This window comes from Tamandua tetradactyla, chromosome 2, assembly GCF_023851605.1.
Source record: "Tamandua tetradactyla isolate mTamTet1 chromosome 2, mTamTet1.pri, whole genome shotgun sequence".
In the NCBI taxonomy this organism is placed as follows: domain Eukaryota; kingdom Metazoa; phylum Chordata; class Mammalia; order Pilosa; family Myrmecophagidae; genus Tamandua; species Tamandua tetradactyla.
Window position 1 is genome coordinate 186,346,445 of NC_135328.1, and position 13,797 is coordinate 186,360,241.

Here is a 13,797-nt window from a genome sequence, read left to right on the forward strand (position 1 = left end):
TCTTTCGTTGCTTATGCTTTGGGTGTAAGGTCTAAGAAGCTACTCCTATCCCTAGGTCCCTAGGTATTAAAGATGTTTCTCTATATTTTCTTCTGGGAATTTCATGGTACTGGCTCTTATATTTAGGTCTTTAATCCATCTCGAGTTAATTTTTGTGTGAGGCAGGGATCCTCTTTTATTCCTTTGGGTATGGATATCCAGTTTTCACAATACCATTTATTGAATAGACTATTCTGCCCCAGTTCAGAGGATTTGGGGGCTTTGCCAAAAACCGATTGACCATAGATCTGAGGGTCAATTTCTGAACTCTTAATTCCATATATCACTATGGCTATCTTTATCCCAATACTATGCTGTTCTGACCACTGTGGCTTTATAAAAGCCTTAAAATCAGGAAATGTGAGTCTCCCACTTCATTCTTCTGGATGTTTTTAGCTATTCTATGACCCTTTTCCTTACGAATAAATAACTAACTTTTCCAATTCTGCAAAATAAGTTGTTGGAATTTTGATTGGTATTGTATTGAATCTGTAGATCATTTGCATAGAATTGACATCTTAACATTTACCCTTCTGTTCATGAAAACCGCAAGTCTTTTTTACCTATTTAGGTCTTTGGTTTCTTTTAGTAATGTTTTGCAGTTTTCTGTGCACAGGTCCTTTATATCCTTAGTTAAGTTTATTCCTAGATACTTGACTCTTTTAGTTGCTACTATAAATGATATTTTTTTCCTAATTACCTTTGGATAGCTCATTACTAGTGTATAGAAACATTGCTGATTTTTGCACGTTGATCTTATATCCTGCCACTTTGTTGAATTTATTTATTTGCTCAGGTAGCTTTGTCATATATATTTTTAAATTTTCCAAATATAGGATCACGTCATCTGGAAATAGCGAGTTTTACTTCTTCCTGTCCAATTAGGATGTCTTTTCTTTTTCTTGCTTAGTAGCTCTAGCTAGAACTTCTAGCACAATGTTGTATACTAGTGGTGACAGTGGGCGTCCTTGTCTTGTCCCCGATCTTAGGCTTTCAGCCTCTCATCATTGAGTATAATGGTAGCTGCGAGTTTCCATATGCCCTTTATTATACTGATGAAGTTTCCTTTGATTTCTACCTAATTATGTTTTATCAAGAAAGGATACTGAATGTCAAGTGCTTTTTCGGCACTGAGATTTTTCCCTTCTGATTTGTTAATGTGTTGTACTACATTAATTGGTTTTCTTGTGTTGAACCACTCTTGAATTCCTGAAACAAAACCCACTTGGCTGTGCTGTTTAATTCTGTTAATGTGCCATTGGATTCTATCTGCAATATTTTGTTGAGAATTTTTGCATCTATATTCATTAGGGAGACTGGTCTGTAGTTTTCCTTTCTTGTAGTATTGCTATCAGGCTTTGTCATTAGGGTGATATTGGCTTTATAGAATGAGTTATAGTATTCCCTTTTCTTCAATTTTTTGGCATCCTTCCAATTTTGAGACTAGGATACAACGTGTATTTTCCCATGTGAGAACCTTCTATTCAAATTCTACAGCTGGAATTTATAATTCCAAATGCTGCAAGATATCTGAGGCTTCAATTATAGTCTCAAAATTTATATTAATTTTGGAAGGTTCATATCTTCCCTTCTACACCTTGTTTTCTCTTTCAAAAACACATTCCAAACCCGTCCCTTTAAAGTACTACTATACCATGGATATAATAAGATAGCAGACTAAAACAATGGCATTGCTTCTTCAAAATTAGAGCTCAAAAGAAAAATAAACATATTTTAACCTGGCATTTTCTTAGCTTTAATATTAGATTTCACAGACTTTTTAGTAAACACAACAAACCACTCCTTCCTTTCCCAGCCCAAATCTGTGTTTTATGAAAAATAAATCAGAAAGAAAGCACCAAAGAACACTATAACTTCTTAACTGAGTTAATACATTTAAAGCATCTTATACACAGTAAGCATTCATTCAATGTTCGTTATTATTTCCTAGATGCTAATTTTATAGGGGCAGGTAGAAGCATTTTTTCAAACTTAAAAACTAGGTTGCAATTTCATTTTACAAAGTATGATCCAAGAGAAAACAGAACAAATAGGAAGGAGCAATCCTTTATTTTAAAAGAACATAGGTTTTTAGTAAACAATATTTCTAGTGGACAATAAAGAACATGAAAATCAACTTCCAGCCATCAGCAGCTGCTCTACTCAAGGCCTGGGTTCTTCCTTGCCCAAGTGGTGAGGAGGCGGAGTGTACTTTCCTTCCTTCATCAACTTCTCCCGTTGCCTCTTGATGGCACTAACGCGTCTTATCTGCCAAAGGAAAAAAACATTTAAAGCAGGGGAGCTACGTATCGGAAAGTGAGGAATGGAAAAACAGCTAGATTTTGGTGTCATTTTTAAATTATGGAAGGCTCTCCATCCTAGAGATCTTCTGAAAGGAAGTCTATTTTTAACGAACTAACTTGAAATAATATCCCAAGCTTTTAATAAATAAACTTCTGGTTTCTAAAATAATGCCTAATTGAAAACTATTAACTAAAATGTTATTACATATAGGAATACAGATGTTTACATAAACAACAAAAAACATATAGATAAAAATATTAAATATTAAAAGCTAAGATCACCTCACAGTTTCTATATTCTGGCTACCTCTATGTGAAGGTGATACTAGTGCTACTGGTGGCTATTTGTTCAGTAGGAGTGAAGATGAACTAGCCAAATGAGGTCTCTGTACCACACTGAAGTAAAGGGTTGATACTTGATCAGCCACTTGCACTGCTGAGCCCTGAGTTCTACCTTTTCTCCTCAGATAGGCCAGTGGTTGCCCAACAAATCAAAGCCATATTGGACAATCATGTGTCAAAGTCAAGACAGTGAACTGGTCAATGGATTCTCCGACAAAGAAAATACAATTACCAATCCTGAATACATTATTTCTCTTCCCCAACTCTTCAATGACTTCCTATCTTACTAAGAGAAAACAATCTTTATAATGGCCTACAAAGCTACCTCTACGATGCTGTTACCTAATATCCTTCCCCTAGCTCTGTTTCAGCTCAGGGACCTTGCACTCACTCTTTCATGCCTGGAACATTTTTCCCCCATAACAACATGGCTCACATCCTTTAAGTTTTTTCTCACATGTTTCCTATCATTGAGCTTTTCTCTGACCACCCTATTTACAGCTCCGTATTTTCTATCTTCTTCCTGTTTATTTTCTCCATTGCACTTTTCATCACCTGACACAATATATTTTACTTGTTTGTTAATTTTCTGCTGTTCCCCACCCCAACTAGAATATAAGCTCCATGAGGGCAGAGACTTTTTGCTCTTTAGTTTACTGCTATATTCCCAGTGCCTATCATAGTTCCTAACAGGTGCTTCAATAAATATTTTTTAAAGGCATGAGGAGTTAAGAGATTCAGTTAAACATATGATAATCCTTAAAGATTTAGTATCTAGTTTCAATAGGAAAAAACCTAGGTAACCTAAATATTGACATACACATTAACCATTTTTAAAAGACTGCATTCTTAACACTTCTCTATTAAAACATCTCACATATTATCATGCCTCAATCATCTGGACTAACTATAATATACAAAGTTGGAGAATTGAAGTCAAGAGCATGGGTTATCGGGTTGGGACCTATTATAAAGGGTCCTAGACTATAAGCTCTTACAGCAGTCACATATATTCAGGAGTTGTAACTGTTACTTCTAAATTCTGAGAAACAGAGCTATTTGTGTATAACCTGATCTTCCCTGAAACTTCGGGTATTTATGTGACACCTGAGACTCAGAGTTAGCGCACTGAAGCTATGCAAGTCAGCATCACCCTATTCAGCAACTGTTAAAAAAAAAAAGCTGAAAAAGTAATCAGACTTCATCTAGAGAAATGAATGAAGCTGATCTGGATAGGACTAAGGTAAATCAGAACAGTGGGCGAGGATGATATGGCCCATATTTTCAAACTTCAATCTCTGTGTGAGATCAAACAGAGAGCTTTATTTGGTGCAAAATTTGTATTTTTGGTAGCACATTATCTAATTTAACTTATATGGTCAATTTATTTGAACACCATAATTACATGGAATCTTGAATAGAGCATGAGATCTTCTTTGTTTATACAGGTGAGTGTGATGCCCTGATACATTCCAGAGTAATTTGGGTAGAGAATAAAAAAGTATTTGCAAAGTGCCCTTGGGGTACTGGGGAGAAAAGAGTAAATATTAAACTTCCCCATCTGGGGAATTCCTGATATTCTCACCAGCAGTGGGAACAATCAATTCAATAGGCTGAGCCCTCAATGTTAGGGTTCACCCCTGTGAAACTTATTCCTGCAAAGGAGAAGCTAAACCTACTTATAATTATGCCTAAGAGTCACCCCTAGAGAACCTCTTTTGTTGCTCAGATGTGGCCTCTCTCTCTAAGCCAACTTGGCAGGTGAATTCACTGCCTTCCTCTACTAGATGGGACATGACTCTCAGGGAAATAAATTTCCCTGGCAACATGGGACAGGCCTCCAGGATGAGCCAGGACCTGCATCATGTGATTGAGAAAGCCTTCTTGACCAAAAGGGGGAAGAAAGAAATGAGACGAAATAATTTCAGTGGCTGAGAGATTTCAAACAGAGTTGAGAGATTATACTGGAGGTTATTCTTATGCATTATATAGGTATCCCGTTTTAGTTTATGGTGTATTGGTGTGGCTGGAGGGAAGTACCTGAAACTGTTAAACTGTGTTCTGTAGCCTTAATTCTTGAAGATGACTGTACAACTATATAGCTTTTATAATGTGTCCTAGTTTGAAGCTATCATGTGCCCCAGAAAAGCCATGTCCTTTAATCCTCATTCAACATTGCTGCGTGGGATCTTTTTTATTATTTCCATGGAGACATGACCCACCCAACTGTGGGTGATAACTTTTGATTAGATGGTTTCCATGGAGATGTGAAATGGGGGGAGATTCTCCACCCATTGAAGGTGGGGTTGCTTACTGGAGTCCTTTAAGAGAAAACCATTTTGGAAAAAGCTTCAGAGTCAATAGAACCAAAAGAGGCCACACAGCCAGACATTTGGAGATGTGTAAAGAAAACACCCCAGGGTAACCATTAAAATAGCCTGGAGAGAAAGCTAGCAGACATCACCATATGCCTTTCCAGCTGAGAGAGAAACCCTGAACATCATCAGCCTTCTTGAACCAAGGTATATTTACCTGGATGCCTTAGTTCAGACATTTTTATACCCTTGCCTTAATTTGAACACTTTCACGGTCTTAGAACTGTAAACTTGCAATTTAATAAATTTCCCCTTTTAAAAGCCATTCAATTTCTGGTATATTGCATTCTGGCAGCTCTTACAAACTAAAACACAATGTGACTGTATGATTGTAAAAACCTTGTGTCTGATGTTCCATTTATTCAGGGTATGAACAGATGAATAAGAAAATAAGGATGAAAAATTTTAAAAAAATAAATAATGCAGGGGGAGGGGTAAGGAGTATGGGATGTATGAGTTTTTTCTTTTTATTTCTTTTCTGGACTGATATAAATGTTCTAAAAATGATCATGTGATGAATATACAACTATGTAATGATATGGTGAGCTACTGATTGTATATTATGTATGGACAGTACATGTGAGAAGATTTCTTAATAAAAATATTAAATACCCACCAAAATCATTCCAGCCAATCCTAAAGAACACCTAGGGCAATATATAAGATTCTATAAAGGTTTCATGAACTAGGGTAATTTTCCAGAAACCTACAACTTCCAGATGGGTCCCTGGACAAGATAAGTCCTGAAATGCAGAAATGCTAGCCTCTACAAAACATCAGCTACATCCATCTTCCTACCCCATTTTATTATTATTTAAAAAAAAAATTTTATTGATAAAACAATGTACAAGCATATACATTCTTTTTTTATTAATTTATTTTTTATTTAATGATACATAACCACAAACACATTCTTATCATATGATCATTCCGTTTTTTTATATAATCAATAACTCACACTATCACATAGTTGTATATTCATCATCACGATCATTTCTTAGAATATCTGCATCAATTCAGAAAAGGCAATAAAAAGAAAACAGAAAAAAATTCATATATACCATACCCCTTACCCCTCCCCTTCACCGATCACCAGCATTTCAAACTACTAAATTTATTTTAACATTTGTTTTCCCTATTATTTATTTATTTTTAATCCATATGTTTTACTTGTCAATCAATAAGGTAGACAAAAGGAGCATCAGACACAAAGCTCTCACAACCACACAGTCACACTGCGACAGCCATATCATCATACAATTTTCTTCAAGAAACATGGCCACTGGAGCACAGCCCCACATTTTCAGGCAGTTCCCTCCAGCCTCTCCATTACACCTTAACTAAACAGGTGATATCTATTTAATGTGTAAGAACAACCTCCAGGATAACCTCTCAACTCTGTTTGGAATCTCTCAGCCATTGACACTCTATTTTGTCTCATTTCTCTCTTCCCTCTTTCAATTGAGAAGGTTTTCTCAATCCCTTGGTACTGAGTCCCAGCTGATTCTAGGATTTCTGTTCCACGTTGCCAGGAAGGTCCACACCCCTGGGAGTCATGTCCTACGTAGAGAGGGAGAGGGCAGTGAGTTTGCTTGTCGTGCTGGCTGAGAGAGAGGCCACATCTGAGCAACAGAAGAGGCTCTCTTGGGGGGACTCTTAGGCCTAATTTTAAGTAGGCTTAGCCTATCCTTTGCGGGATTAAGTTTCATAGGAACAAACCCCAAGATCGAAGGCTCAGCCTATTGCTTTGATTGTACCCACTGCCTGTGAGAATATCAAGAATTCTCCACTTGGGGAAGTTGAATTTTCCCCCTTTCTCACCATTCCCCCTAGGGGACTCTGCAAATACTTCCTAATCACTGTTCAAATTGCTCTGGGATTTATCTGGGCATCACTCCAGACAAACCTAGAAAATCTCATGCCCTACACAAGGTTCCAAGTACTATGGTGGTCGATTAAGCTGTCCACATAAGTTATATTAGGAAACGCACTAGTCAAAATACAAATTTTGTACCAAATAAACATTTTTTGCTTGTCTCACACATACGTTAAAGTTTTAAAATGTTAATTACCATCTATTTTCAACATGATGCATTACTGACATTCTTTTGTTCTTCCTCATGCAGAAACATTTTTAAATTTGCACATTTAGTTACTATCATTATATACGCTAGGCATTCCTAGATTATACCATCTCAGTCTTTATTGTCTGTCTTTCCTTCTGATTTCATTCAGCACATACATTCTCAACATACAAACATTCCATATATGGTGTACAATCAGTGGCTCACAACATCATCACATAGTTGTATATTCATCACCATGATCATTGTTTAGAACATTTGCATCACTCCAGAAAAAGAAATAAAAAAGACAAAAGAAAAAACTCATACATACCATATTCCTGATCCCTCCTTCTCAATGACCACTAGTATTTCCATCTACCCAATATATATTTTTTAATTTTAACATTTGTTCCCTTTATTATTTATTTATTTTTAATCCACATGTTTTACTCATCTGTCCATACTGTAGATAAGAGAAGCATTAGACACAAGGTTTTCACAATCACACAGTCACATTACAAAAACTATATCATTAAACAATCATCTTCAAGAAACATGCCTACTGGAACACAGCTCTAAAGTTTCAGGCACTTCCCTCTAGCTCAATACACTTTAAAAAGGGGACATCTATATAATGCATAAGAATAACCTCCAGGATAACCTCTTTACTCTGTTTGAAATCTCTCAGCCACTGACACTTTGTCTCATTTCTCTCTTTCCCCTTTCGGTCAAAAAAGTTTTCTCAATTCTTTGATGCTGAGTCCCAGCTCATTCTAGGATTTCTGTCCCATGTTGCCAGGAGGTTTACACCCCTGGGAGTCATGTTCCATGTAGAGAGGGGGAAGGCAGTGAGTTTGTCAGCCGTATTGGCTGAGAGGGAGACAGGCCACATCAGAGCAACAAAAGAGGTTCTCTGGGGGGTGACTCGTGGGACAGCCACTTCTAACATGAAAAACTTAGAATGGGCATAGTCCAAATATCCCTAAAGAGTGGGAGAAAGATCAAAGGTGACGATGGAGTTATACAGAGAAGGTAGGGTTTAACAAACAAGTATGACTGCTGAATCATACTGATATTTCTTTTAGTCTCCAGTATCCTATAGCAGCTAGAAGTAAAAACCTAAAATGGCAGAACTATAACCCATATGAAACTCTGAAATCTGTTCTACACCTAATGATGTGCTTTGAAATTTATTACTTTTTTGTATATATGTTATTTTTCACAAAAAAGAAAAATAAAGGTTGATTGTGACGACAAAAAAATATTCCTTCTAGCCCCCAATGATCTGGAGCAGCTAGAAGGAAAAATCTGAGATGATGGTATGGTAGCCCATGACAAACTCTGGGATCTGTCCTGTAACTATTTGTTGAAGAGTGCTTTGGAAACTACTGCTTTTTTCTTTCTTTGCTTTGTATATATTTTCTACTATATAATAAAAAAAGTAAAAAAAAAAAAAAAAGAATATGGGGGTAAGGATGACATCGTCTGTATTTCAGAACTTCAACTTTGGATGAGACCAATGGAAGAGACATATATTTTGTCCAAAACCTAAATTTTTTGTGGAAAATAATCGATAACTCAATGTGTCTGGACAGCTCATTTAAACAATTCAAATACATGGAGCCCAGAATGAGGAGGAAGGCTTGTAATTCTGTATAGCTTAGGGTAATACCCAGATACATCCCTGACTATGTTGGGCAGATAACTGTATTGGCAAAGTCCCTTGAGGGACTGTAGAAAAAATATGGAACTATTAAACTTCACCACAGGGGAAGGAACTATTAAACTTCACCATAGGGGAAAGCCTGATACTGTCTCAAACACAAGGTACTCCCAAGTCAATAAGCCAAGTCCTTAATCTTGCTCTTATGAAGATTTTCTATGTAGTGGCAAAGGTAAGCCTACTATAGGTTTTAGACACAAACTTTATTGTCAGAAAACCTCTTGTTGCTCAGATGTGGCCTTTCTCTCTCTAAGCCCAAGTCTGCAAGGAAAATCATCACATTCCCTGCTACATGGCACATGATATCCAGGGGTGAAAGTTCCCCTGGCACCATGAGACATGACTCCAAGGGATGAGCCTGGCCCTAGCATCAGGGAATTGACAACGACATCCTGACCAAAACGAAGAAAAGAAACATAACAAAACAGGGTACCAGTGGTTAGGAGAGTTTAAACAGAGTCAAGGGCTATTCTGGAGGCTACTCTTACGCAAGCTTCAACTAGGTACTGCTGATTATCATGGTTTGCCAAACCCCAACTAACACCATTCCTGTTAACCCTAAAGAACCTCTAAAAAAGTGATTTATGTATTCATAAATTTACTAGGTTAGGAAGTGACCTTAGAGAAACTCTTTAATTCTTCCACATAAGGAAACCAAGACCATGAAAGGAAAGTGATTTGTCTAAAGTCATAAAACTAGTAATGACAGAACCAGCATCAAAACCTGACTTTCCTAACTCCCAAATAAATATTCTTTCCACATCACCACACCACCTTCTCTTGGTATAAATTTTCCAAAACAAGGGAAAGGGCTCTACCTGAGATTTTACAAAAGTTGCAAGTACTAAGATTACTTTCCAGAGACCTACAAACTCCAGATGGTTCCTGGGCCTGAAACCCAGAGAGGCCAGTCTCTCCAAGAACATCAATTAGTTCTATCCTCCACCCCATATTATCGACATTCCTTTCCAACATGCAAAAGTTAGGATGGGCATAATGCAAATACCCCTAACAACTGGGAGAATTATCAAAGAAGGAGGAGTTCTAACAGAGAAGTTAGGATTTAACAAATGAGTATGACTGCTGAATCATTATACTGATATTTCTTTTAGTTTCCATTGTTTTGGAGCAGCTAGAAGGAAAAACCTGAAATTGTGGAACTTAACCCATACTAAACTCTGAAATCTGTTCTATAACCTCTTGTTACAATGTATTTTGAAATTTATTGCTTTTTTGTATATATGTTATATTTTACAATAAAAAATATTAAAAGTAAAAAAAAGTCTCCCAATGGAGGACCAGCCATGGTTGAGCTATGACAACATCAGATAACAAATCTTTCAAATAAGCACCAATAACCACTCACTACTGTGGATAAAAGCAAAGGCTCCGGGGTGGTGCAACGGTGGCACAGTGGTAGAATTCTCGCCTACCATGCCAGAGACCTGGGTTTGATTCCTGGTACCTGCTCCCAAAAAAAAGCAAAGGCTCTAGAGCCAACCTTGCCAGGTTATAACCCCAGCTGTATTATTTACTAGCTATATGAACCTAGGCAATTTCCTTGCCTCAACTTTCAAATTTTATAAAAGCAATTTATCTCACAGAATTGTGAGGAATGCATTATTACATGTTAAGCACTTAGAAAGTACTTGATAAATATTACCTATATTACTGACAGCTTCAAAGGACCACCCCTAATACCTTAAGCTATAGGAAAAGCTTTAAGCAATGCATTGCATTCCTGAGAAATAATCAACATGAAACATTTAGAAACATAACAAACTTAAGTAAAACATAGAACGAGTCCAACTTCCCTGATACACTAGCATCAGTCCCCTAGGAGGAAGTTTCTAATCATTTAGGGTAACCTCTAATAAGGTGATTTATGTACTTATAAATTTACTGGGTTAGGAAGTGACCTTATAGAAACTCTTTAATTCTTCCATATAAGGAAACCAAGACCATGAAAGGAAAGTGATTTGTCCAAAGTCATAAAACTAGTAATGATAGAACCAGCATCAAAACCTGACTCTCCCAACTCCCAAATAAATATTCTTTCCATCTCACCACACCTCTTGGTATACATTTTCCAAAATGAGGCAAAGTCAATTTGAGGAATAACTAACTGGGGACTACAAAAAGAGAAGATGTCTTGTGAACTAAATAGTTGGAAGATAGCCAAACTATGACCTACCGTTTGTACCTTAGCATACTTAAATTACTCACTTAATGATCAATATTCCTAGGGAAATCAATACAAAAGTATTACTTGACATTCTTTCATTCCCTGAACTCCAAATTACTAGAATAATTTAAAAAACAAAACAAAACATTTTCATTTGTAATATCTGGAACATAGAAACAGGTAAAATGAAAATTCCCATCCGAACATTTCTTCTCTAAGAAATCTTTGTTATGTTCCTCAAATCTTTATGTGTTATGCTTCCATATGTTATGATACTCATTCAACTCTAGAGATGGATACCATGCTAACACCCATTTTCTTTATGTATCACCTAAAACAATCTCTTCTTCTCGGAAGTAGAAATGAATCCTGGGATTGTTCTATCAGGTTCAGTGTAATCGATATGCAGGGCTTTTACTTCTTCCCTAATGAAGGTTTAATGAATTTGAAATATTATCACCCAAAGATTTTCAAGGTCAAGTATTCAAGGTTTCCTGCTATTATATGCTTTATAGCCTATGGCAAAAATAGAAATATGCACATATGCAATTTCGTACATGCTAAGGAAAATATAAGAGAGGATGAATGGTGAGGAACAATGGGTCCTCCTTCCACCTGTAGGATCTTAACTTCTTTGTCATGGTACCTAACTAGAGAAGGCGTGTCACCAAAAAATTTTGCCAGTTAACATTAGGCAATCCACTGCCCAGTGACCAATTAAAAACACCTAAGAGTAGACCCAAAGAAACACGGCAGTAATTCAGTTCCCAAACTCATCATTTCCTCACCGTTTTCTGCCGAAGCAAACACTCTACGAAATCATCAAATTCTATCTTGCACTCTTTTTCTGCCCGGATAGTACCGATACCGTGGGCACATTCTATCCATTCCTTTTCAAAAGCATGGCAACGACTTGGAAGCTTGTACGGCTGCTCAGCACTTTGGATTGTCATCCAACGATCTATGTTAATGCCTAGCTTTTTCTGCACATCAAAGAAAGGCATGGCTGCAATGGAAGATAAAAAAAAGGAAAATAATGCCACAAAACTGCAATTAATGATAAATTTCTAAGAAAAATGGTATTGCTGATTACGATAAATAGCCATCTGGAAAAACACCATTCTCCCAACTCTTTCTCACCAAACATTTTCAGTAGACAGCTCTCTCAGTTTAAGGGAGATGAGCAACTTCTGCGCTTTCACAAAAGAGAATTTAAGAAAACAGAACGAAACAATGAGGATAAAAAAATCCTCTCTATACTGATGTTACTTTTATCAAAAGAAAAAAAGTGTTTTGACTCAATAATTCAAATTCTTTGCTATAGATATGAAGAAAATATGTGAAAAGAATAAAAGAGCACAAATACAAAATATATCTTTACATTTTTCTATTTTTCCATATCAGCTTGGATGGCATTTCTCCTGAGAAGTCATTCGGAATCTGGTGTCTTTCCTCTATATTCTCACAGAACCGTCAACTTCCCTCAGGAGTACTTTGCATACCACGGTAATGGCCTATTTACTTGCATATCTGCCCCACAGGACAGTGTGTGCCTTGAGGACAGGGACAAGTAGGGCTCAGTAATCGTGCGCTGAAAAAATGAATTAAAAAAAATTCATTTAAAAGCTTAAATGCACGAAAACATAAAAAATAGCTAATTATATATTCTGATACCCACTTGTAGAATAAAACAGACATTGGAAAAAAGGATAATATACACGGAAATACACAATAATGTTAAATGAGAAAAAGAGATTACATTGATACTGAAGAAAGGCAGGAAAAAAAAAGTTGCCAGAGTATTCCAGACTGTGTCATCACGAGTTTGGGGGACTTTAAGGACCCAGACGTGGCTAGAACGCTAACGGGCATGACCGGGAAAAAGGAAAAGAGCTGAAGAGATCCGCTGGGGCTGGATGCTAATTCACACAAAGTCTTGAAAGGTTTGGTTTAACAAAAGGCCTCAGCTTTGGTTTGGCAGAGCTAAGAAAACCGGGGAAAAGGGCCTTGAGAGGTGCTATTTATACTGCACACTGGCTGGGGGCGAAAGGGCCTGAAGCAGACGACGCGCCTAGAAGGTTCGAGCCTAGGAGAACGGGATACCAATAAGCTCAGAGGGAAAAGTGTAAAGAAATCTCGGATGGAAGTTCCTTAGCCTAAACAGCCGCATAGACACACACAAACCCTACCGTCCCGCTGATATGTCCTTGTCTCGTAGCTGATCGCCGCTTCCGCACGGTTGCCTTCCGACGCAGACGCCTGCCGCAAAAGACGACTGCAGCACGACGTTTGAAGCCGCCCGGGAGCCGACTTCCCTCCGCGCCCCGGAAACCATAGAAACCAATCCATCGATCTGCGCTTGCGCGGCTGTTTGGGTTCCTAGAGACGTTACCTGCGGAAAGTCTGACCTTTCCTAGTTGCCCGCTTTAGAGAAGGCCTAACCTTTTCTGTCTCTTCCCACAGTGCGTGAGTTCCTGCTATCTCCTCGCATTGTGTTTAGCACACTCACGACAGCTCTGATTGGTGATGAACTTGACCAAGACCTCACGAGAGAAAAAACATTGGCTTCATCTCCTACATGTGCCCTTTAATAGTGGTTAAGCATATGGGCTGCAGAGTCAGACCAGGTGGGTTCAAATACTGGCTTCTGGTACTTACGTGTGACCCTGGGAAAGGAGGCAAAAGGCAGAGACTTTAGACGGTAGGACACTTTCTGGAATATATGTCGGTGACAGGGCTTCCTCAACCGGAAAGATTAGGAAAC

At 37.6% G+C, this 13,797-nt stretch overlaps 1 protein-coding gene across 1 annotated transcript; it reads right to left on the reverse strand.

Moving 5' to 3' along the window:
- Window positions 1–2,090: 2,090 nt before the first annotated feature.
- On the reverse strand, window positions 2,091–13,355 carry NDUFS5 (NADH:ubiquinone oxidoreductase subunit S5). The gene is made up of 3 exons (XM_077150202.1): window positions 13,223–13,355; window positions 11,822–12,039; window positions 2,091–2,307 (listed from the first exon to the last, which is right to left on the reverse strand). Exons 2-3 carry the CDS (start codon window positions 12,035–12,037, stop codon window positions 2,203–2,205), a joined length of 321 nt encoding a protein of 106 aa, XP_077006317.1. The 5' UTR covers window positions 12,038–12,039; window positions 13,223–13,355; the 3' UTR covers window positions 2,091–2,202.
- Between the last annotated feature and the right edge of the window lie 442 nt (window positions 13,356–13,797).

Excerpts from the sequence above, each read along its gene's own strand:
- NDUFS5 (XM_077150202.1), bottom strand. The coding sequence starts at position 12,037 with ATGCCTTTCTTTGATGTGCAGAAAAAGCTAGGCATTAACATAGATCGT. Across the intron at positions 2,308-11,821 it reads GTTTGCTTCGGCAGAAAACG|ATAAGACGCGTTAGTGCCAT; the intron begins GTGAGGAAATGA and ends TTCCTTTGGCAG.